Source organism: Oratosquilla oratoria, chromosome 40 (assembly GCF_046742065.1).
Source record: "Oratosquilla oratoria isolate Oo_2021 chromosome 40, ASM4674206v1, whole genome shotgun sequence".
In the NCBI taxonomy this organism is placed as follows: domain Eukaryota; kingdom Metazoa; phylum Arthropoda; class Malacostraca; order Stomatopoda; family Squillidae; genus Oratosquilla; species Oratosquilla oratoria.
In genome coordinates this window covers 28067136-28092740 of record NC_134816.1, presented here as the reverse complement: position 1 = coordinate 28092740, position 25605 = coordinate 28067136, and the positions used below count along the sequence as shown (strand labels likewise).

The window sequence follows — 25605 nt, the reverse complement described above, 5'->3', positions numbered from 1 at the left end:
ACGTTGACTTCTTGTAGAGGAGGGTTGGGGGGCTGGCTGTTGTTCTTAATAACCAGGGTGTGTGTTTTGGAGGTTTTGTAGTATACGATTAGGCGTATCTTATTGTCTGGGTTGTTGGGTCGAATGTTACGTGTGATAATATTTCGAAGTGTTCTTTCATCTTCTCTGTAGCCGGTGTTCATATGTCCTTTGTAGTACAGGTCCAGTGTTGTTATATTGGTGTTTGTGGGTGTTGGTTGGGCGGTAAAGGATTTTATCTTGTTTTTGATAATGGATTCGATGGAGTGTTGTGGATAGCCGTTGTTGACGAGTAGTGTTGTTATACGTTGGAGTTCGTTATTCGTGGTTTTCCATGTACTGTTGTGGGAGAAGGCTCGGTTCACTAGTGATCGGATGACGCTTTGTTTGTAGCGTTCTGGGCATTCGCTACTGCCGTTAAGACAGAAATCGAGGTTAGTGTCTTTGACAAGCAGTAGACGCACATAACACAAACAATAACACCCCTTTCCACAATCCACAAGGAAGTTGCTACTTCCACGTATGCAGCGCTACGGATCACGGCTACTTGAAATGACCTATCCCAGTGTTCGGCCCATGTAATCACCAACTATTGTTACTCCCTCCCTGAGGATGACTGAGTAAGGTCGAAATACGTATAGGAGAATTAAAAAATATAAAACCGCACCTAACGTCTTTTGGGCACCTTCTCAGATATTTGTAAACAACACATAAACTTGTTGCACTATAAAAATTAAAGATCAAATATAAACTCAAAAACGCCTTTGTCGCTGTAGACTTCTTGAAATCATGTATATATATATATATATATATATATATATATATATATATATATATATATACATGTATATATATATATATATATATATATATATATATATGATCATTAGATTTAGTTAGGTTGAACGAGGGTTATGTTTATTGTCATCAACTGTATAAGTTGAATAAATGAATAATCGTAAACCCAGGATGGCCCACATGAAGAATTGTCACCCTAGGACAGCCCACATGAAGAATCCACCCTGTCTAAGCCTGGGGTGACGGTTTTTCATGTGATCCTGGCAAATTACTAGAATCATTCCAACAAAGGTTTATTATACAAACAGTGGGTTACATATCGTCCTATAGAAGCGCTGGTAAACTACAGTCCATAACAACTGCAGCGCACAATTGAAGGGAATCGGCTTATATTCAGTGAGGTACTTCATCATGTTCAACAAAATACTTCGTGCCCATAATCCATCCCCCAAAATATATTTTGACCCAGGGGGCAGGGTTACAGGCAGTCTGGGGTGGGGGTGGGGGTGGGGGTGGACGATGCCATAACCGGCCCCCCCCCACCCCTGACTTAAAATTTCCGAGTCTAAGTATTCGAATGTCAATGAAATGTTCTCGTGCAAATCCATTGTGTTTCAATTGTGAATTAAGCTCGGAATTGGGCGTTATCAATCACATCTCCATTAATTACATTATCCGATATATTATTCAGCATCAATATTTACTATCCCAAAAATGTTCAAGTAAATGGAAATAAGATGAGAAAAGTATTCTGATTGAGGTGTTTCATGCGTTCTTGTTCATCCTTTTTTAACATTTCCTGTGCCAAATATGTACTAAGGAAATAGTTTCATGTTTTTTGTAAAACGAACTCCCAAACCCACCCCTCATCCCCACCCACCCTAAGACAATCCCTGACTATGTTGAACTAGACAACAACGGTTCTTACTTCGTGACCTAAATTTCGACACTAAATCCCAGAAACACATAAATCACTCTCAAAGGATATTGTCACTGTTCTAACCAATGAATTTCCAAAACATTTTATTAAAAATTCTCCATATCCTATTATAACATCCAAGCACGTGACTGTTCTCTTGTACTTTATAAAAATAGCATAAAATAACAACAGAATACCAGCTATCTCTTTCACACATCCTCATTGTAGCTAGCTAAATTATCGGCTTAATATTTGTACCTGGTGTATACCTGCCTGTCGGCATGTGTGACATAAGGCGTAACATAGGTGAGAATTTTATTCCCTTACTATTTATGCCATTGGTATATCGTACGTCTTCCACTATGTTATGCAGTACGCCTAACTGCCAGTATCAATATTTACTTTAATTTATTCCTTTCATAAGACATTTTGAGTAATATTTTACTTATGTGTACATGTTTATGATTTAGTGTCGTGTTTTGTTTATCTTTCGTTCATTCGGTGTTCGGATCAGCTGATACATTGATCCTCTGTGCTCTTTTTCCCGAAGTACTAAAACCAGTACAGGGAAAAAAAACTACAGTGAATAAATACGAATGTTGGTAAGCATATAACAGCACTGTTGACCTATTCATGCAATTTTATCCTTGATATAAAGATGATTTAGTGTAATAAATATAATATCCTCACCTTGTTGAGCTTACAATTTGGAGAAGTCGGGCATGGTACATCATCGGAACACAGTTGAAAGTGAACTGTCAGAAGTGGAAGGCAATGGTACTGGTAGGAAGATCAAATTTCCTACAGTACATCATTACGTGACATCTATTATTTTCGTAGTAGCCCAAGTGTTGCTTTTTGAGTGTAAAGGCATTGACACGCTTATAGCCGTTTACAAATGTAGACGTATGCCAAATTAAAAAGACAAAAGTCGAACTATTTTGTTAGAAATAGCGTTTTTATCCTTCATATCGCACCGATTCAGGGTAACTACATGAGGACGGAAGGATGGTAACAAACATGACCGGCCATCCTTATTTTAGTGAAAATTTATTTCCAATTATTAAAGAATATTCAGACTATTTGAGCATCGGAACTTAAGTCGTAATGTAATAATAATAATAGGGATATTTTTCAATTTTTAACCTTTTCATTTGCAGCCATATTAAAATATAAACAGGAAAATATCAACACCGAATGAACTATTTCTGAAGTAAACCATTGTAGATATAACCCTCAGTATTATTTTACATGAAATGACATGCCTTTCTAATATAACTACAAATTTTTATCAGATGCTCCATATCTTCTTGAAGACCTCTCAAATTATTACATCCAGAGTAATTTTAGGAAATTTGCAGGAGTTTGCACATGCAGTTTTCAAACCTAACGTAATTAAACATGACCAAATATAGCCTGCAGTAAATAAAAATAATGTAACTCGATGTTTAATTGGTAAAAGCCATATGTATATTTCCCCAGTAATTCCATTCCCAATGCCCACACAGGAATTGCAATGCTTCTTTAATAGTTGAAAATGAAATCCACAAGGTCTCTTCCCACCCAGATGTTTTGGTAGATGAATTTTTCATATGAGTTTGGACAAGAGATGTATGTGGTTAGGTTAGGAAAGTAAAACTAACATTCATCCCTGGAATCTGGGATTTCTCAGTCTTTCCCTGTATATCTCATCATTTAGACTTGGAATAGGTTGATGCCCTTTGTATTTTCTTTGTTTTTTCATAAATAACTCCTTAAACATGAAAAAACACCATTGTATTAAGACTGTTGTATGTTGCAACTTGGGATGAAGCAGATACTTTTATTATTCATGTATTTTTTTTTTCATGTCCTCATTCATGTGATGAAATACCATACATAATTATTCAGCAAATTACAAACCTTTCTTTCTTGAAGGGAACTCGCAAATGGCTGCTCACAGATGGTATGATTTGCAGGTGCTGAGTGTGGGTGAAGGTTAGGGTCAGGATTTGGAATAAGAATGGGGTTTGGATAAGGGTTAAAGGTGTCATCAGAATTAAGGTCAGGATCGGGATTAGGATTAAGGAAAGGGAGGTAGTGATGAGTGATCGAATTTTTAAAAGTACCAAGAGTGGAACCATTATGTGAGATGAGAAATGATTCTACTCATAGATGCTCCTCTTGTTCTCTGTGTACAACTTTTTTGCAGTATTATTTCATTTTTCTTTACAGATTTACAAAATTTCCATGCTACAGAATTGTACAGCTGTTATATCAAGAACAGCTGCTTCATCATGTCTGCTCAGTTCACAAAATGCTTCTCTCACACCTGTTATCAAGCGGACAATGGCTGGACACTCCAAGTGGGCTAATATTAGACACACAAAGGCGGCAAAGGATATGGAAAGGCAAAAAGTTTTTAGCAAGATGACTAGGTTGATAAAGTTAGCTATCAAAGGTTAGATTTAAATTAGATAAAGGATAATATTCCATAAGGATAGTTTTTGGTTGTGGTTGCTATACACATATGGAACATTTTGTACCCTTGCATACCTAATCAAACATTAAAAAGAAAACATTCAAATATGCACAAGAAATATAAATTTTGCCAAGATATTTGGTTGTTCTGATAGTGTACATTAATGTAGGAAATCATTTGCTGTGAAAAATTTATTTAATTTTTACTTTCATTACAAATTTTGTCATAGTATTGAAAGGTATGGTAGTGCATGCTTTGGCACATGAAACATTTGTTGTCTTATATCTTGATTCTCCTTTGAGTTTGCTACCTCCCTTATAAGGGGGAAGAACCCCTTAGAACAGAGATAGATATCTTGATTCAGTATAAATCAAAGGCAGTTTGCTTTTCTAAATTCCATTTCAATTTCAGAGGGTGGAGGTACAGACCCAAAACTAAATTCCTCCCTTGCTCGTGCTATAGAACAGGCTCGAGGAAGCAACATGCCAAATACCAGCATACAGAATGCGCTGAAAAGTGCACAGGTAAAAGAATAATAAAGTCGTTCCAGGTTGTCTTGGTTACTTTGAAATGGTATTAGATCCAACCCAATCTTCAGCCAAGTAGGTTAGGGTATTGCTACTTGTGCCGAAAGTTGAGATGATGATGGTTTGAACTCTGTCACTGGGAAGTTGAACCAAGAGTATGGAAATTAAATTCCATTCTACAATGTTCTTTGTAAGGGGCACCATCCTAGCCTCATAATAGGGGGAGGAGTTTGTGATGTTAAACCAAATCATTATCATATAGAATACTGGTAAGAAGTTTCAGAATTAATAGATATGATAAAGTACTTTTTTCTGAATCTATGGGAATATTATTTACTTGCTTTTCAGAAAGGCCAAGATAATGCTTACAAGATGTTTCAGAATTAATATATACATACATATATCAAGGGCCTTTTCTCCTTATAAGGGAGGTAGCCAAAGTTAAATGCATAAGTCCAGTACCACCCATTTCATCCCCACATACTCCCATTCATTACCCCCTCCCTCCCTCTTTTCTTGGGTCCTCCTGGATGACAGGTCACCCCTGGATCTCACCCACTGCCATGGGTCAGAAGTAATGCAGCAAGACACAGTACATTCACAGAAAGGGTGCTTCATTTAATCAGTGACCCTCCATCCCCTCATGCAGAAAAAAAATCAAATAAATAGGGAACCCTTTGGGCTGCATCAAAATGTCATTCACACATACTTCCCCCTCCTACTTCCTTCCATGCATCATCCATACATAACCATTCTCCACTCATCCCTATCTTCTGCCTTCTCCTTTCCTTCCTCAACAGACATCCCCCTCTTTCCCAAAACCCCTTTTACCCCATCCATCTATCTCATCCTTGGTTGCCCCCTCATGAATTCAGATATATGGTACAATATGTATATATGTTTTTTTCTGAATCTATTGGAATATTATTTATTTACTTTTCAGAAAGGCCAGGATAATGCACAGTCCTACAGGATGGAATACCGGGGACCTGCTGGTAGCTTCTTTCTGGTGGATATCCTGTCAGACAACTTAAGACGAACCAAAATAGAACTGTCCACTACTCTTAAAAAACTAATGTAAGTACCACTTGAAATTCCAGATGTTTTCTTTCTGCTGAAGACAAGATACAGACGTTTGTGAGCTAACCATCTTTAAAATGAATAGAGTATCCTGGTTATAGACATACACACACATATACAAAAGGCTTTTTTCCCTTACAGGGGGGGTAGCCAAAAAGAAAAAGGCATAGAAACCACTCCCACCCATTCCATTTCCTATATATTCCACTCCCCTCCACCCTCCTCCCTCCCTCTTATCTTGGCACCTCCTGGATGACGGGTCATCCCTGCATCCTGTCCACTGCCCTGGGTCAGAAGCAGTGTCGCAAGACACAGCATATCCACAGCAAGGCCGCTTCATAAATTCGGTGACCCCCCCTCTCCGTCCCCCCATGCAGAAAAGGAGAAGACGGGGAGAAATCCCTTCGGGCTGCATCAATTTTTTTTCTCGTACATACTTCCTCACCCCCCATCCCCCACCCACTCCCCCTCATGCATCACAGCATCATCCATACACAACCCCTCTCCATTCACCCCTATCTTCTGTCTTTATGAGCCAACTCATTGAGAATAGGTTATTTGAGATAGATTTTCAACATTTCTGTTGTGAAGCATCACTAGCTGCTGTAGGATTGCAGGTTTCTAGTCATGGATCCCTGAGGCAGCAGTAATGATTGATTATCTATAGGAAAGCTGAAGAACAATTGTTGGCTGTAATTGAGTGATCCTCTCTTTCTAAGGGTGGAAGAAGTACAAGGGAGTGCAGGTCATCTTTTTGAAGAGAAAGGTGTGATTATTACCAATAAAAGCAAGTCCATAGAAGAGGCCATGGATCACGCCATTGACATTGGAGTGGAAGACGTAACTCTTGAAGATGAGGGACTAAAGGTAAGTTACAAAGATTCGTCATCAAATTTTGAAACATAAACATGATAGGTGAGGAGCTTGTGCTAAAGGATATGTAGTAGTGGTTACATCTAACACCTTTTCCCCAAGTCCTCTTACAAACAGAGAAGTTTGTAATCATTCATCTATTGGTCTTAAACTTGGGTAGTTCTGGCACAAGGAAAGAATTTCCCCTTCTCTTTTTCTCAATTATGCTACAGGAGATCATTCAGTAACTTGCCTCAGTTCTGTGTTGTAGGATTCCCCTGTCTGCTTTATATATATATCTTGATTGGTTGAGATAAAGGTTCCCATGAAATGAAGTAGTGAGGGTAAACCAGTTTTGACTGTCAGGTTCTGCTGTGGAGGTACTCTGTCTAGCTACAGTACCTCCGACCCAAGCTCTTTTGCATGGGACAGGGATGACCCTTCATCCATGAGGTGCTCAGATGCAAGGAAAAACAAATGTTTAGATGGGTGTATGTTTTGATATAGTCAGCCCCCATATAAAGGGAAAGGGTCTTTTTTATGTGTGGGTCTGTAAGTTAAAGCTTACACAAACATAAATAAAAAATGTTCAATAGCACCTCACAGCTCATTACTTCAGGACAGAAGAATCACCCAGACTCCAACAATACTGATCAGGTCAAAAGCAACACAGCAAAGATCAAGAAATAGATCTCCTCATAAACTACAATATTATTGAGTAGGATATATATGCACTCCACCACTTAACCAGAAGACTCTTGTGATACACATATAAAACAATCTCACTAAACATTCTACTATGCTGATCCTGATAATTTTCCAGCTTTCATTAATTTAAATATTTTGTGTAACCCTTCTGTCATAATTATCATATAATTTTTCACACCCATCACAATTATTCTTGTAGTATCTCCCAGAGTTGCAAGCTATCAATCTTCTTATTCACATAATATACATAAAGGATTACAAAGGCGGAGCATGCCGACAGGAGACCTTTTGGTCCATATCTAGGTCGGATGCAAGAAAATCATAATAATGATAGATAAATAAATTAATTGATTAAAACTATAATAATAATGGTTAATGTGTGTTATTTACTCTTTCAGTTTTTATGTGCTCCAGAGGAATTTGTGAAAGTGAAGCAGTCACTAGAAGCTTTAGATTATGCAACAGAATATGCCAGTGTTGATTTTCTTCCAGTTCAACCTGTCTCAGTCCCAGATACTTATATGGAAGAAATTGATAAAATAGTTAAAAGGATAGAAGATAATGATGATGTAATAAAGGTACATTTAAATATTGAATAGTTTTGCAAGTGTACAAACAGTGAAACATTATATGTAAATAAACTTTGTAATATAGTTTACTTTTTTATTATCATAGTTCCTCTTATAAAAAAAGTAAATACTAAAAAATAAAAAATAAATGCCAATTATTTCTTGGGATGAGAATCAGATGAAAAGAAAAGAAAAAATATGGGAGTGCTAATCACAGCTAAAAAGATAAAAAGTAACAGAAAATGGAAAAATGGAGAAAACGATGGGCTAGAAGTAATCACACGTGAAATACAAAGAAATCTAAACTTGTGAAATAATATCAATCCGTTTTCTCTAGAAAGTTATGTAAAAGAAAAGTAGGTGGTAATGTCGGGTAATATAAAATGAATGGTAAGGGGTGATGAAAGGGAGTGGAGTACGTAGGGATGAAAAAAGTTTCACCATGATATTTGGATCACGCGTTGGACTCGTGATCGACAGTTATTAACTTCCCGGATGAGAGCTCGTATGACCGATATATGGGTAATGCTGTGACCTTACACGCACACCCAAGTCCCCGCCCACGAGAGTTGGAGTAACACCCCGCAGCGAAGCGATACTGATATTATCTCAGACCTGGGCGGGAGTAGAACCCGGACCGCAGTAGTGGCATGCGAGAGCTTTAACCACAGCGCAACGAGGTGTAAATGAATACGGGCCTTTTGACTTTGGTCACCTCCCTTGTAAGGTGGAAAGAGCCCTTTGTATATGTATGTATGGAAGTAAAGGAAAAATATTGGAAACATGCGAGAAAAGGTTTGATCTCAAATTGGATATCTAAGAAATGTATTGACCATTCAATGGACAAGATTTGGTTGAATTCTATACACACGCAAACACTTAGATTTAACATAAAATTTACGTTGTCCAATAGCTCCTACCGTAATGGTTCTACGAAAATAAATAAATACAAAAACAAAACATGAAAAATGTGTCTGCGTGACCCTGGAATCCCAAGATTTGTAACTAGTGGTGGGCAGCTACCGGTAAAGTTACCGGTTTTATCGGTAACAGCCTTGACGGTAGCTTACCGGCAATAATTCTGCTACCGTTAAGGTTCCGTTAACCGATAAGCTATACCAAACACTAGTGGAGCGGTAAGCACGTCTCGGCTTGGTGGTACTGAGTGACGGTAGTGGTGGGCAGCTACCGGTAGTTACGGGTTTTATCGGTAACAACCTTGACGGTAGCTTACCAGCAAAAAATCTGCTACCGTTTAGGCTCCGTTAACCGATAAGCTATCCCATAATACTCAGAGAGCGGTAAGCACGTTTCGGCTTGGTGGTACTGAGTGACAGTACTGACGGCCCTACGTAGGATGAAAATTAACAGGAACGTATTCAACGTGCTAGATCGTCCTGCTCCCTTCTCGGCCCACAGATGCACAGTACGAAATGTACGTATTCGAATATGAAAATTAACAGTCGTGCTAGATCGTTTTGTTCGCATCTCGGCCCGCAGAGGTTCAGTGCAAAATGTACGTATTCGATTAGTCAGCCTATGTTCCGGTGGGCATGTATCCAAATGGATGCACAGAATAAAAAATTAAAATAAAACATATGCGTGTGTTTTTTGTCCATTTAAAGGTACTATAATATAAATATAGGGATCGTAGAGTCCTGCTAATACAAAATTAACGTTATTCCAATATAAAAAATGGCAACTATGAACAATTGAAAAAAACTTTGACAGAAATTCAAAGGGTTGAGATTGTGTTCCTGAGCCTAATATAAGAGGAACTTGGTAAAAAAAACATTATGAAAATGACCTACGTATGTCAATTCATCTCGCACAAAACCTTTAAAACCTCAATTGTACAAAAAAAAATTGTCCTGACTAAATGAAAAATGGGTGATTTTGGAAATGAATTTTTATGTGTAATGTGTAAAAATGATGCATGTAATTATTTTTCTTATATGAAATTGTGTTTCTATGTGAAAAATATATTCTTTGTATGAAATTGCACTTACATAGAGACGGAAGTGGGGTGTGAGAGGGGGAGGGGGGGATTGGTGCGTAGGCCTAATATGCACTGAGGGAGAGGAGGTAATGCTGTGACCTTACACGCACCCCCTCCCTACTCCCCGCCCACGAGAGTTGGAGTAACGACTCGGAGCGCAGGATTTTTATAGTTACGACGTTACAAAACTTGTGACTACACACCATAGTAGGATGAAATTTGTTTAGATTTAAGTCATAAAGGCGACTCGAACTTGGGACGTCACTACTACCTCACGAGTCTTTTACCGGTAAATTACCGGTAATTCCGGTAACGGCATTGTTGTTTACCGGTAATTCCGGTATTGAAATTAGCGGTATTTGCCCAGCACTATTTGTAACCTGACGTGTTCTCATTTCATTGGACAACGACGGTATTTTCCTTTTTCAAAATAGCAATTCTTAATAAAGAAGGCAATAAAAAGAAAATATTGAAATGCAGAACATCTAACTATCGAAATTATGTAAATACTACTAATGATGAAATAAAATAAAGAGTGGTGGGTTAAATTATAAGCTCAATGAATCGTTAGTACTGCCTCTTAGTACAAGGGCGAAATCTATCTTCCACAGAATCAGTCTTGAGATACACTAGTCAACGGAGGTACACCATGCCCCCACCTTCTATCCAATAATGATGTAAAATTAACAAGTAATTCGTTCAAATCGGACGACTCCTTTCGCTGAATCGAGTTATCGTTCCCACTAATTCATTGGCTTGGTGTTTGTTTACATTCTCGCATTGTACATGTGTCGGTGGTTCAGAGTGGCATGTAAATTATATATAATGGTCTTGTCACGTACTGTTTGGTACTCGTATGATCACTGATATGAGTACACACCACTATACCACAGGACTATTGGCTGTTCATTTGTAATGCTAACATCAGGAACCCCTCAAAACGGTATCTGGTCGTTTCGCTACATGGCCAGTTCGCTACCAACCATTTCGCTACATTGCCGTTTAGTCAAACGGTTTCCAAAACGGTTTGTCAAACACGTTTTACAAACGTGTTTGAAGTGACGTTTGACCGTGTGATTGGTTGTCAAATGTGTTTGAAGTGATGTTTGACCGTGGGAATGTTTGACAAACCGTTTGTCAAACGTGTTTGAAATAATGTTTGACCGTGGAAATGTTTGACAAATATGTTTGACAAACCGTTTGACAAATACGTTTGTCAAACTTGTTGGAAGTTATGTTTGACCGTGGGAACGTTTGACAAAAGTGTCGACGTGAAATGTTTGTCGAAGGGAGATATTCACGGTTTGTCAAACGGTTTATCAAACATTCCCACGGTCAAACATCACTTCAAACACGTTTGACAAACATGTTTGTCAAACATTCCCACGGCCAAACATCACTTCAAACACGTTTGAGAAACATGTTTGTCAAACGGTTTGTCAAACCCCCACGGTTAAACATCACTTCAAACACGTTTCACAAACTGTTTGCCAACCATTCACACGGTCAAACGTCACTTCAAACACATTTGTCAAACGTGTTTGACAAACCGTTTGACTGAACGTGTCGACTAAACGTATCGACGTGAAATGTAAGTGTACAAATCGACATGTCGAGGGGAGATATTCACGTATAAAGGACCATTCACACAGTCAAACTGTTTGTCAAACATTCCCACGGTCAAACATCACTTCAAATACGTTTGACAAACTGTTTGACAACCATTGACACGGTCAAACATCACTTCATACACGTTTGACAAACATGTTTGCCCGCAAATAATCAACGACGTTGCTATATGAAGGATATCTTTCTACAATGGTTTTTTTTTTATCCGTTCAGAAGAGTCACGATATTTCTTTCTTTGTAATCGAGATGAAGTACCAGCCAAGTATTGATCGACTTTGACTTCATTATAGTTTTGTTCGTTGATTTAGCACACTTTACCTTTGATAATGGAATAGTTACTTTCATAGCCTTTATTTAGAACACTACAAAAACAAGGTAGAAATTCTTTTCGTATTTAAGAATAGTTAAAATTCTTTAATGACAGAACTATTGAAAATGACAAATTAGTACTTAAAACTATTGCATAGGACATTTGAGACGCATGTTGCTGGACACCACGTCCCTAATATTTGGAATTTGTTTCGACTGCCTGAAGAAAGAACAAAACTATAATGAAGCCAAAGTCGATCAATACTTGGCTGGTACTTCATTTCAACCACAAAGAAAGAAATATCGTGACTTCTGAACGGATAAAAAAAACATTGTAGAGAGATATCCTTCATATAGCAACGTCGTTGATAATTATTTGCAGGCAATAGCCCATAACCTAGCTTTATCACTTTAAGTAAACCAATTTATAAGTTTAGTTTAAACTAATTTGTCATTTTCAATAGTTCTGTCATTAAAGAATTTTAACTATCCTTGATAGATACTACGAAAAGAAATTCTTATCCTAAATAAAGGTTATGAAAGTAATTATTTAATTATCAAAAGTAAAATTATGCTAAATCAAGGATGAAAACACGACCTAGCTATATATTTCAAATTAGAATATTTTTGTCTTTATTTTTCGATGAATTGTGTATATCGATGAATTGAGTGTGTCGATGAATTGTTGTCGGTGAATTCGCCGGATCCCAAAATATATATTATTATTTTCATTATTTTATATTTCTTATCGTTAAGGGAATTTTCGTTACAAATAGTTTGATCTTTTAATAATTGTCGTCAAACTTGCGTAGCATCTAGGTGCAGACTTGCAAATCCAATATGGCTGACCTCCAGGAAGGTTATCACACTGGGCTATTTTTCCTCCGACATCCTACCTCCAACCTCCAACATTTGAATATAACTAGAATATGACTTCGCTTATTACAGAAACCTAGACATCCCTAAGAACAATTCAACAGTATGTCTAACATCCGTATCTAGGTTTACACAATCTCTTCGTTCATCCTTCATCTTTGCTAGATGTAACGGAAATATTTGAATATTTGAAAATTTGAATTTTGGCACCGAAGTCGTTTCTGACTCGGACAAACTCTCAACGGTCGTCGGCGCCCAGTGGGTTAAGAACATAAGAACGAAGGAGATTACAAGAGACCATGTGGCCTACACTAGGCAGTTCCATGTCCATTACCACCTGTCATCCCCGTGCATAAAGTTGTCTAACCGTTTCTTAAAACAACTTAATCTAAATTTGTCCAGTTTAAATCCATTACTGCGAGTCCTGACCTGTTGTCTTGATATGATGACCTTGCCTGTGTCGAATCCATGACAGAGTCCCAGAAGGTCATAATCCCATTGGTAAAAATCCCACGCCAATTAACCTATGCCTATATTCATTAATAAATTTATCCAATGAAATTATACTTTAACATATAGTGTTTATTAATACTATCAACATCCTGGAATATTATGGGTGTGATTATGAACAATAAGATAATATTGACTATGGTATTTTGATTCGTGGGGTTTTGATATATGGTTACAAATTTCAATTTTTTCAAAGCTCCAGACAACAAATTATATTTCCGTCATATGTCTAGATGTCTGCAACGGAAGTCATATTGTCGTTATTCAAATAGAGGTTGGAAGTACATTTGCTATTGTGTTTGCGAATTTTGATGATTAACATTATATCATCTTGATACTTGGTATCTTTATAATTACTTTTGTCGATTAATTTGCAATATTAGGTTCTTTAAGGAAGAAGAAATCAAATGAAGACATTGTATTTAATGTATATACTTTGCAGTACACGGAATGTGCCAAAAAGGGTGAGTTTGAACAAGAAATATTTACATTTTGGTGGAAATATGTTGTTGTCAGAAATATAATCTATGTGTAACAACTGCTTAATCATACGACTGTGCTCATGCATAGATGACAAAAAGAAAAAGAAAATCACTAATTTTTAGATTCTCACATTGGGAAAGACGTCATTAATCCCACAATGCACCGCGCTCCATTGCAGTCATTATTTTTGTGACGTCGATAGAAAACGCGATTGTTGTATATATATATGTGTGTATATATTAAGTTTCCTGATTATCACCATCGAGTTTTTGGTCCTCAAAATACAGAAATATGTCTTCATCGCCAAAAGTCAAGGAAAAAGTTGCCTACGCGCAATGACCATACACAAGGACCGAAAAATCTTCCCGCGCTCTGATGCCGACGTTATGACGTCACGTCGCATCAAAATCCATCATATTTTCTATATATTTTTAAAACATCTTTCTCTCCACGTGTTTAAAAAAATTCTCAGAATGTTTCGTTCAACACAATTGTCAAAATTCATCGTCTTTTCTGTATTTTTAAAACGTTTCTCTCTGCATGTATTTAGGATTTTCTCAAAGTTTCGCTCAGTTTTAATAAGAACACAATTGTCAAAATTTATCGTCTTTTCTATATTCTTAAACATTTTTCTCTACACGGTTTTCTCAGAATGTTTCGTTCAGTGTTACGGAAGGCCACGTGCTGACCTGAAAATTTCGCTCACTGATACCATGACAACATCTTGATTTCCCTATCACGTCGTCTTAAACTAGGCAAAAACACCGTCGATTTCCATCTTCACACTAGGCAAAAATACAGTCGATTTCCTCCTTCACACAGGGCAAAAATACCGTCGATTGCCATCTTCACACAAGGCAAAAATGCCGTCGATTTCCTCCTTCACACAGGGCAAAAATACAGTCGATTACCATCTACACACTAGGCAAAAATACCGTCGATTTCCATCTTCACATTAGGCAAAACTGCCGTCGATTTGCATCTTCACACTAGACAAAAATGCCGTCGATTTCCTTCCTCACACAGGGCAAAAATGCCGTCGATTCCCATCTACACACTAGGCAAAAATACCGTCGGATTTCATGTACACACTAGGCAAACTGCCGTCGATTTCCTTCTTCACACTAGGCAAAAATACCGTCGATTACTATATTCACACTAGGCAAAAATACCGTCGATTTTCTCCTTCACACAGGGCAAAAATGCCGTCGATTTCCATCTTCACACTAGGCAAAATGCCGTCGATTTTGGTTTTCTATGTCGATGTCTTCCTTCACATTTGGCAGAAAAATTGTTTATTTTTTGTTTCACCATGACCATACACAAGGACCAAAAAATCTTCTCGCGCTCTGATGCCGACATTATGACGTCACGTCGCATCAAAAGCCATTACATTTTCTATATCATCTTTCTTTCCACGTGTTTCAAAATTTCTCAGAATGTTTCGAAACAACACAATTGTCAAAATTCATCGTCTTTTTTAAAACGTTTCTCTCCACATGTATTTAAGGATTTTCTCAGAATGTTTCGCTCAGAACACAATTGTCAAAATTCATCGTCTTTTCTATATTCTTTTTTATACATTTCTAAACATTTTTCTCTACACGGCTTTCTCAGAATGTTTCGTTCAGTGTTACGTAAGGCCACGTGATGACCTGAAAATTTCGCTCCCTGATACACATCTTGATTTACCTTTCACGTCGTCTTAAACTAGGCAAATAACACCGTCGAATTCCATCTTCACACTAGACAAAAATACCGTCGATTTCCATGTACACACTAGGCAAAAATACCGTCGATTTCCATCTTCACACTAGACAAAAATGCCGTAGATTTCCTCCTTCACACAGGGCAAAACTGACGTCGATTTCCATGTACACACTAGGCAGAAAAACCTTTGATTTCCATGTACACACTAGGCATAACTGCCGTCGATTTTCAGCTTCACACTAGGCAAAACTGCCGTCGATTTTCAGCTTCACACTAAGCAAAACTGCCGTCGATTTTCAGCTTCACACTAAGCAAAACTACCGTCGATTTTTATCTTAACACTAGGCAAAACTGCCGTCGATTTTCAGCTTCACACTAGGCAAAACTGCCGTTGATTTTCATCTTCACACAAGGCAAAAATACCGTCGATTTTTATCTTCACACTAGGCAAAACTGCCGTTGATTTTCATCTTCACACTAAGCAATAATGCCGTCGATTTTCATCTTCACACTGGGCAAAAATACCGTCGATTTTCATCTTCACACTAGGCAAAAATACCGTTGATTTTCATGTTCACACTAAGCAAAACTACCGTCGATTTTATCCTTCACTTAGGGCAAAAATGTCGTCGATTTTCATCTTCACACTACGCAAAATTACCGTCGATTTTCATCTTCACACTAGGCAAAACTGCCGTTGATTTTCATGTTCACACTAGACAAAAATGCTGTCGATTTTCATCTCCACACTAGGGAAAAATACCGTTGCTTTTCATGTTCACACTAAGCAAAACTGCCGTCGATTTTCTCCTTCACTCAGGGCAAAAATGCCGTCGATTTTCATCTTCACACTAGGCAAAATTACCGTCGATTTTCATGTACACTAGGCAAAAATACCGTCGATTTCCATCTTCACATTAGGCAAAATGCCGTCGATTTTGGTTTTCTATGTCGACGTCTTGCTTCACATTTTTTTTTTTTTATTCGCCATGACCATACTACACAAGGACCGACAAATCTTCCCGCGCTCTGATGCCGACGTTATGACGTCACGTCGCATCAAAATCCATCATCTTTTATTCCACGTGTTTAGAAAATTTCTCAGAATGTTTCGTTCAACACAATTGTCAAAATTCATCGTCTCTTCTATATTTTTAAAACGTTTCTCTCTACATGTATATAAGGATTTTCTCAGAATGTTTAGCTCAGTTTAATTAAGAACACAATTGTCAAAATTCATCGTCTTTTCTTCTTAAAACATTTTTCTCTACACGGCTTTCTCAGAATGTTTCGCTCAGTGTTACGTAAGGCCACGTGCTGACCTGAAAATTTCGCTCCCTGATATCATATCTTGATTTCCCTTTCACGTCGTCTTAAACTAGGCAAAAACACCGTCGATTTCCATCTTCACACTTGGCCAAAATATCGTCGATTTCCATCTTCACACAAGGTAAAAATGCCATCGATTTCCTCCTTCACACAGGGCAAAAAGCCGTCAAAAATACCGTCGTTTTCCTCCTTTGATTTCCATCTACACACTAAGTAAAATTACCGTCGATTTTCATGTAAATCGACGGCAAAAATGCTGTCGATTTCCATCTTCACACTAGGCAAAATGCCGTCGATTTTGGTTTTATATGTCGATGTTTTCCTTCACATTTGGCAGAAAAATCGTTATTTTTTTTGTTCCATTCGCGTCTTATAAATAAAAAGAAAAAAAAAAGTCGATATTTCCCCCCCAAAAACCCGTAAAGGTGTTTTTGTCCCTTGAGAACATAAATAATAATAACAATAAAAAAAAAAAATGAAAATACAAATATAATTGATAAAGTCAAAATAAAGGAATTAATAAAAATTAAAACACAAAACAATATGTAAATAAGTAAATAAATAAATAAAATTATTAAATGAAATAAACTTAATAAAACAAATTGCATTCTTAAGATATACAGTATATGTACATCAATCAAAAACAAAAATATATAGAATATAGATCGAAATTAATATAGATTAATATAGATAGATATTACTAACAAAAAAGTACATAGAAACTTTACGTTATCATTTATCATATTTATTTATCATTTATTATTTCATTTATTAATTCTAAGAGACCAATGAGGAAGTGGGTAGAGTGGAGAATCTACTTCGACCTTTTTATCTAAATAAATGAATAAATAATTTTATAAATAGATAGATTAATAAATAAATAAAGATAATTAGAGAAATAAGTAAATAAATTAAATCGATAAATAAACAAATAGTATATAAATAAATTATAGATAAATAGACAATTGAAATATATATAATAAACATATAAATAAATAAAATAAGTAAATAAACAAATAATAGATAAATAAATTATAAATAGAAAAATAAATAAATAAGAATAAATAAATAATAAACATATGAATAAATGAAAAACAAACAAATAATAAAAAGTAAATAGATAAATACATGAATAACAGTATGTACTAAAATGCCTATTCCCCCTTGATATCAGGGGGGTAGCCGTGTCACTGCATATATACAAACATTCGTTGTCCCTTCCTTTCTTAGGTCATCCCCGTCTCCTGGCACATGGTTCAGGTTAGAGGTAATTTAGAACGATTGTAATAATAATGATAAAAACAGTGATAATGACAATAATGATAAATATAATAATAATAGCAATAGTAATAACAATAATGATAATAATGATAATAATAATAATAATAATAATAATAATAATAATAATAATAATAATAATAATAATAATAATAATAATAATAGTAATAACAACAACAGCAACAACAATAATAACGATGATAATAATAATAACAATAATAATAACTGTAATAATGTAATCAATTATAAACAATAATAATTAGATAATTATACATTAATATCAATAACGATATCATTAATGGCAACATAATGACAATAGCACAAAAGTGATGAATAATAGATAAATAAATAAATAAGAATAAATGAATAAATAAAATAAATTATTAAATAAAAATAACTATATATAATAAATAAATAGATCAACAAATAAGGTCCACAAAGGCTTGTAATGGATATAAAAAGGTCGATCCTTTAATTATAAAGGGTTCTGGAACAATTATCTAGATTTTTATCTTTTTGTCATATGGCAACACGACGATGTTGCCATAACGTCATTCATGGTTAGTGAGTCACTCTCATTGGCGAGTCACGTGGTGACGTCATGAGATGTACACAAACGCTTTGTGTGTTATACTACTCGCCAGTACTTGAGGACAGTTTCTCACGCACACGCGTACATACGTACACATACGTACACACACACACACACACACACACACACACACAATTTTTATTTTTATTTTTTTTAATTATTGTGATATATATTTTCTTAATTTCTAAGGTCTACAATCTAGACTCTAGGTAGAATATAGGAATCGAACCTAGAGTGGAAATTAATCTAGAGAAAAAGTGTTTCGTACTTTGATACACAAAACACAGATAGATAGATAAATAACAAGAGAAAGAGGTGATATAATAACATAATTATGATTTTTTTTTTGGGGGGGGAGACAAAAGAGGCTAAGAAGTTTGTGTGTGTATGTATTTACCTTGGTCTTAGTCTTTTGGATCACGTGTTGGACTCGTGATCGACAGCTATTTCCCTCCCGGAAGAGAGCTCAGAGCTCGTATAACCGATCTATGGGTAATACTATGACCTTTCACACACACATACACCCAACTCCCCGCCCACGAGAGTCAGAGTAACGACCCGAAGCACAGCGATACCGAAATAATTCCGGCCCTGGGCAGGATTCGAACTGGGTACTGCGAGCACCACCGTACTTCCCAGTCCAGCGCTCTACCAACCGCGCCACCGAGTCGTGTGTGTGTGTGTGTGTGTGTGTGTGTGTGTGTGTGTGTGTGTGTGTGTGTGTGTGTGTGTGTGTGTGTGTGTGTGTGTGTGTGTACGTGTGTGTGTGTGTGTCACATCATCCTTCTTTTTCTTCTTCTTCCCACTCCCTCCTCTCTTCCTTTCCTCTTCCTTCTCCTCCATCCTCCCACTCCCTCCCGACGCAATTCCTCCTCCTCCTCCTCCCTCCCACTCCCTTCCTCGTCCTCCTCCACCCACTCCCTCCCAACTCTTTACAACAATAACAAGTGGTCATAAGCTTGCTTCTTCCTCCTCTTCTTCTTCCTCCTCCTTCTCCTCTTCCCCCTTCTCCTCCTCCTCATCATCATCATCTTCCTCCTCGTCCTCCTCTTCCTTCTCCTCCTCCTCCTCTTCCTCCCCCTCCCCCTCTTCCTTCTCCTTCTCTCCCTCGTCCTCCTCATCTTCCTCCTCCTCCTTCTCCTTCTCCTCCTCCTCATCTTCCTCCTCCTCCCCCTCTTCATTCTTCTCTTCCTCGTCCCCCTCATCTTTCTCCTCTTCCTCCTCCACTTCCTTTTCCTCGTCTTCCTCCTCTTCCTCTTCTTCCTGTTCCTCCTCGTAAAGGTTTCTGACACACTTCTTCTTCTCATGTGTGTACATGATTGTACACATCAGCTTAAGAATACACACACATGCACACACTTACATACGTACACACACACACACGATGGCGCAGTTCTAGAGTTCCCGGTTGCCACTACGGTGGTCCGGGTTCGAATCCCGCCCAGGGCTGAAATAATTTTAGTAACGCTGCGCTGCGAGTCGTTACTCCAACTCTCGTGGGAGGGGAGTTTTGTGTGTGTGTGTGTGTGTGTGTGTGTGTGTGTGTGTGTGTGTGTGTGTGTGTGTGTGTGTGTGTGTGTGTGTGTGTGTGTGTGTGTGTGTGTGTGTGTGTGTGTGTGTGTGTGTGTGTGTGTGTGTGTGTGTGTGTGTGTGTGTGTGTGTGTGTAAGGTCACAGCATTACCCATAGATCGGTCATACGAGCTCTGAGCTCTCTTGCAGAAGGGTAGTAGCTGTCGATCACGAGTCCAACACGTTATTCAAGACCATTGTGAATCACACATACACACAGTGAGCAAGTGTGTATGTGCATAAGAATTACATGACACACAAATGTGCACTTTCTGCATACATACATACACAATAAATACACATACACATGAAAATGCACATAGAAGAAAACTTTACATACGTACAATGTAAAGCTTTCATACACATACATGCAAGACACATACATACATACAAAACGTATACATACTGTGTGTGTGTGTGTGTGTGTGTGTATTTGTGTGTGTGTGTGTATACATACATACATACATACATATATATATATATATACATATATATATATATATATATATATATATATATATATATACATATATATATATAACTGTGCTCAAGGCCTCATCAGGTGGGAAGCGCAGTGCAAAATTATTTATTTATTTATTTATTTATCTATTTATTTATTATATCTTTTATTATTATTATTTTTTTACAAAAAAAAAAAAAAATGGAATTGGATTGTTCAGCTTTTGATCACCCCCCCCCCCAAGTATTAATATCATTACATAATTCACCGGAACAATTTTTATCCTGACCAGATAGAATATTCCTAAAGCTACCGAAGAAAGGTCTTGAATCCGAAATCGCGATATAGTAAACATAACCACCTATGATGAAGTCATAACGAACATAATCCATAGTAAGGCACATGGAAAATACCTTTAAGAAAACTATAAATGCACAATTAGCCATCACTTTTATTGAAGCATGCATAAGCCAACACCTCCTGCTTAAAATCTCTCATGTTTAATGTCACGATTCAGAATTACTCACATCATCAAGGCAGCACGCAGGATACTGACTTGGTGCATCGAGGACTCAAGTACCCGATTCTCTTCAGTGAATCACTCATAACAATTTGAGTCACTAAAAACATTGTTTTACAGCACTACCATCTGGATTTTTTTTTTTTTTTTTTTTTTTTAGATATATCTTAAAAATTTCTACTTCGAATCTCTTCCAAGGTTGGACTACAACGGTATTGGCTTGGGCGTCCCTAGGCTTGGATTTCAACCCAAGTCCTCCAACCTTGGACGAAATCCATCCGAATCGTTGGAATCCAACCCATCCTTTGACTAGTGTAACCGTGCTTCGTTGTGTGTGGCAAGTGCTGCACGCTGGGTGGGCAATGGCGGGTGGGCGGAGGTTGATTTATATCTAGATAAGGTAAAGTGTGTATTCTATGTTTCATCTGTGTTTACATATTCAAAATATCGGTGCTACTATACAGGCCCGTGCAGAGGGGGGGAGGGGTGCCCAAGCACCTGCCCCTTTGCCCTGTGCCCCAAAAGTACCCTTCACAAAAATCTATAAAAATGAATGGAAAATTATTTCTCAAAGGCTTTTTCCATTTTCTTACCATTCAAAAATTATAATGTGGAAATTGGTGTTGCACCCTTCTGGGTAGTTGACAAATACGAATAATAGAAAAGAGTGAAGTGCCCAATTTCCTGCCCAATGCACCTGACCCTTGCAATGTCTATGCACGTTATTGCTACTACAGCGTGAGGTCTACCACACCAAGATCTAAGGATATAAATATATATGATATAATATATATATTACCTCCCGTTAGCACTAGAGCGATAAAAAAAAAAAAAAATTGTACATATCCTATGAATAACTTAGATATATAGTTGGATTTCTAATTACATTCATATTAAAGGAAGAAATGTAGAAATAAACCTGTCATCATATATTTCCATACATTTATTCTAGCGATACACACTTCGTACATCTTCTAAGAATGACACAAATAGGTTGGGTTAGGTCACGTGGACAGGTCACGTTTTTAATGTATTTGGGCAGGACATGTTTGATGGACAGGTGAGTGGAGAATCTCGGAGGAACGCGCGGCAGACCTCAGGCAGCACCTGGGTAGGCGACATATGGGGGCAAACCTCACGCTATAGATAGATAGATAGACTTTATTTGGCAAAGAATCGATATACATGAAGTGCAGATAATGACAAGAACACATAGTTCGAAATAATAATTGCAAATTGCCGAGGATAAAACAAAATAACATGTACGCTTATTTCCATTGTGGTCATCATTAGATTGTTATTCTACACTAAGTCACACAGACAACATACGTAGGGGGTTAAGGGGACCAGAGACAATCATGAGTAATACCAGTCAGTACACATATGACACGTAATCATTGTTATAGTTTTGCTAATATTACTAGCACCTTTCTCATAACTTTTCACAGCACTACGCCTTATAGTTGAATATTTGGAGCATACGATCAAGGAGTTAGATCCGGGTACCACCAGACCTCTGGGAGAGACAAAAACTTTGTTGGGTGGTGGTGCAAGTTGCACCATGCAACCCTCCCCCCCCCCCTTATATGGGGGGTGGGGGTCGGCAATTCTACCCTGGACTTGCCGCTCACAACGCTTACAAAATAATGATGATACGAAAGGTCAAACGAGCCCTGAATATTTTACCGTTATTTACGAATTTTACGTTAGGGAAAAAATCCCTTATCCTTTATGCAATAGGTATATTAAATACAAGATTTAAAATCTATTTAATTATTTCGCAAGCCAATAGATGAAATAGGCACTAAGGGGTTTTTGGAGGTGGGAAGTGGTGATGGAGAGGGGTGGGGGAGGAATGGAGCGCCTGTCGGCGCTTGAGCACGTAAAGTACTCTGTCCTCACTACCAGCCACAGTCACCCTTCACCCCTCCCTCACCCCACCACTCATCACTCGCCTCACTGTCTCCCCTTCTGAGCCAAGCCTTAGGTTCTTTGGGGCACACCCTCCCTCGGGCGTTGTATAGGATCGAGCTTGCGTGGCTTCCCTTCCTGATTTCCATATGTGTACCGCCACTCCTAAAATAGCATCACATAAACTTCACCCGTTTCATCTGTGAACTGTTCATGACCGCTGCTTGTCTTCCCAGGTGATAGGCCCGCAATAATAAATAACAATAAGTAATAACCATAAATAAAAACAATAAATAAAAAATAATAAAAACAATAAAAGCAATAAATAGAATAAAAAAAGCAACAACAATAACAAAAATAACAATAACAACAATAATAACAACAATAACAATAATAACAATAACAGTAATAACAATAATAATAATAATGATAGATATAAATAAATTAACAAATAAATAACTAAATAAACAAAGATAAATAATAAATACAGATAAATAAATGGATAGATAAAACACTATGTGGGACGACATTGCTTGGAGCGATTGTTGCCGACGTATTAACCCCAACCCAAAATGTATTTATGCTTAAGTTTATAATACCATTAATTTAGTAGTGGAATTTTATAAGTAAATAACTGAGATACAAAAATAAAAATATCACGATGCGAATTATTTTTCCATAATACCGCGTTACATAAAAACCATTAATTTAGTATTTCACATTAGTTCTAATTGGTAAATCAATGTAGATTTTTATTGAAATTTAGATATAGAGGCGCAGATAATAATCTAATTCAATAACTGGTTATACTGAAGTATAACAGTAGCCAGATGAATTCGAAAAAATCTGGCACTCATAATATCCACAAATATTTCATATTGTGTAATCAGAAATGGCAGCACGTGAAGGAAATAGTACAAAAATAAAAACACGTATTCCTAAATCCCCAGCATTGTCGAAAAGGTTTGTGTTAAATCATTGTAGGAATTATATAATTCCATCCATATAAATCGTTATTAGTTATGCGGCATGCCATGGTGGCACGAAGATATGCATACTAATAAAATAGTGTCAGGAAAAGGGAAGACAGTTGAGGAAAGTACTGAAACAGGAAAAATACTCGACTAATTTCTCGCGTTCGCCTACGGGACTGTCCGTCGCCTGTCTTCCTGCAAGGAAAATGGGATGGAAATTCGATTCACAACAAATGGTGAACGTCAACACAGATTTTGGTTAATATTCAACAGTTGTACGCATAACAACAGGCCATTCAGTCCTAAATTGTTGCATTGTAAGAAATTATTGCATAAGAAAATATATCTTAATTGAATATCTTCACATTGGTAATGGAACGTTGACGATTGTACATAGTGTTGTTATCGACATTGAGGAAGAAATTCGTGTAACAAAAGTTTTTTAAAATCCGTATTGAGGATATTTAAAGCTCGTCAATTGCATTATTATAAAGGTAACAAAGGAAAACTGGATGGAAATTTGACACACAACGAATGGTGAACGTCAACACATGTAGTTAATATCAAACAGTTCTACGTATAAAAACAGGTTGTTCAGTCCGGTTGTATGTAAAACTTATTACATAAGAAATTATATTCTATTTGAATATATTCACACTGGTAATGGAACGTTAGCGATATTGAGAGAAAGAAGTTAGTGTAACGCACATTTTTCTAAGTTCGAATTGAGGATGCCTGAAGCTCGCGAATTTTCTTTAGCACTTGCCGTCCTATTTATTCTTGTCATGGTAACAAATATAATTGTAATCCTGGAAATCCAACAAATCAACATAACAGACCTGATAATGCAGCCACAAAACGGAAATAATGAAGTCAAAACTAGAATTGTGCATAAAATTCTGTTTGGTCTCAATAAAACTATGCAAGAAAAACCTAATGCTAGGAAAGAAATAAATAAAATTTCTAGAGAAAAATGTTTGGATATTCTGGAAATTGGAAAAGTGCCAGAAAATACAACAAAATTAAATGAACAAGTGCTAAATTCTATGAGGAAGGTAAAGCATAAAAAACTTTTCTTAAGAGACGATTATTACCTTTATTTACGCAATCAAGTAGCATCTATGGTCAACTTCACAGCAACGGGAAAAGGGATTAATGGTACAAATGTTACGATCGCAAATGTAAGTTGTGCATCAAAACTTGGTCATTTTAATTTAATATCTCCGTTTAAATAAATATTTATATGTTTACTTGTTACCTATCATTGCTTGTTTATCATCTATTACTTATTCATTATCTAAATATGTATTCATTGTTCATGATTTGCTGTTTATTACTAATCATTCATTTATATATTAATTAATCTATTTATATATCTTCTATTATTTACTTATATATTATTGTTCCTTTATCTATCACTTTCCTATTTATCTATCTACTATTTACTGATCTATCTACTCAGGAATGGTGTGCACGCCAAATACGAGATCAAATGCTTGTCATGTCCTTTGCATGAATTTCGA

At 36.8% G+C, this 25605-nt stretch overlaps 2 protein-coding genes across 6 annotated transcripts in view; one reads left to right on the top strand and one right to left on the bottom strand.

Moving 5' to 3' along the window:
- Positions 1-2456, bottom strand: part of LOC143020734 (arylsulfatase H-like) — a 30389-nt gene extending 27933 nt beyond the window's left edge. The window contains exon 1 of the mRNA XM_076177441.1: positions 2426-2456. The gene's annotated coding sequence lies outside the window, so the exon portion shown is untranslated. The remainder of the gene's footprint in view (positions 1-2425) is intronic.
- On the top strand, positions 2193-8017 carry LOC143020735 (putative transcriptional regulatory protein Teth514_1449). Of its 5 annotated transcripts, none has more exons than XM_076177446.1 (6): positions 2193-2337; positions 3950-4125; positions 4608-4720; positions 5667-5800; positions 6523-6670; positions 7762-8017. In XM_076177446.1, exons 2-6 carry the CDS (start codon positions 4032-4034, stop codon positions 7960-7962), a joined length of 690 nt encoding a protein of 229 aa, XP_076033561.1. In that variant the 5' UTR covers positions 2193-2337; positions 3950-4031; the 3' UTR covers positions 7963-8017. The 5 variants fall into 5 exon arrangements, with proteins under 5 accessions (XP_076033561.1, XP_076033558.1, XP_076033557.1 ...); XM_076177443.1 differs by having other exon boundaries at positions 2194-2337; positions 3950-4175; XM_076177442.1 differs by lacking the exon at positions 2193-2337 and adding an exon at positions 2432-2518 and having other exon boundaries at positions 3950-4175.
- Positions 8018-25605: the final 17588 nt, after the last annotated feature.

Excerpts from the sequence above, each read along its gene's own strand:
- LOC143020735 (XM_076177442.1), top strand. Across the intron at positions 4,721-5,666 it reads ATGCGCTGAAAAGTGCACAG|AAAGGCCAGGATAATGCACA; the intron begins GTAAAAGAATAA and ends TTTACTTTTCAG. Across the intron at positions 6,671-7,761 it reads TTGAAGATGAGGGACTAAAG|TTTTTATGTGCTCCAGAGGA; the intron begins GTAAGTTACAAA and ends TTACTCTTTCAG.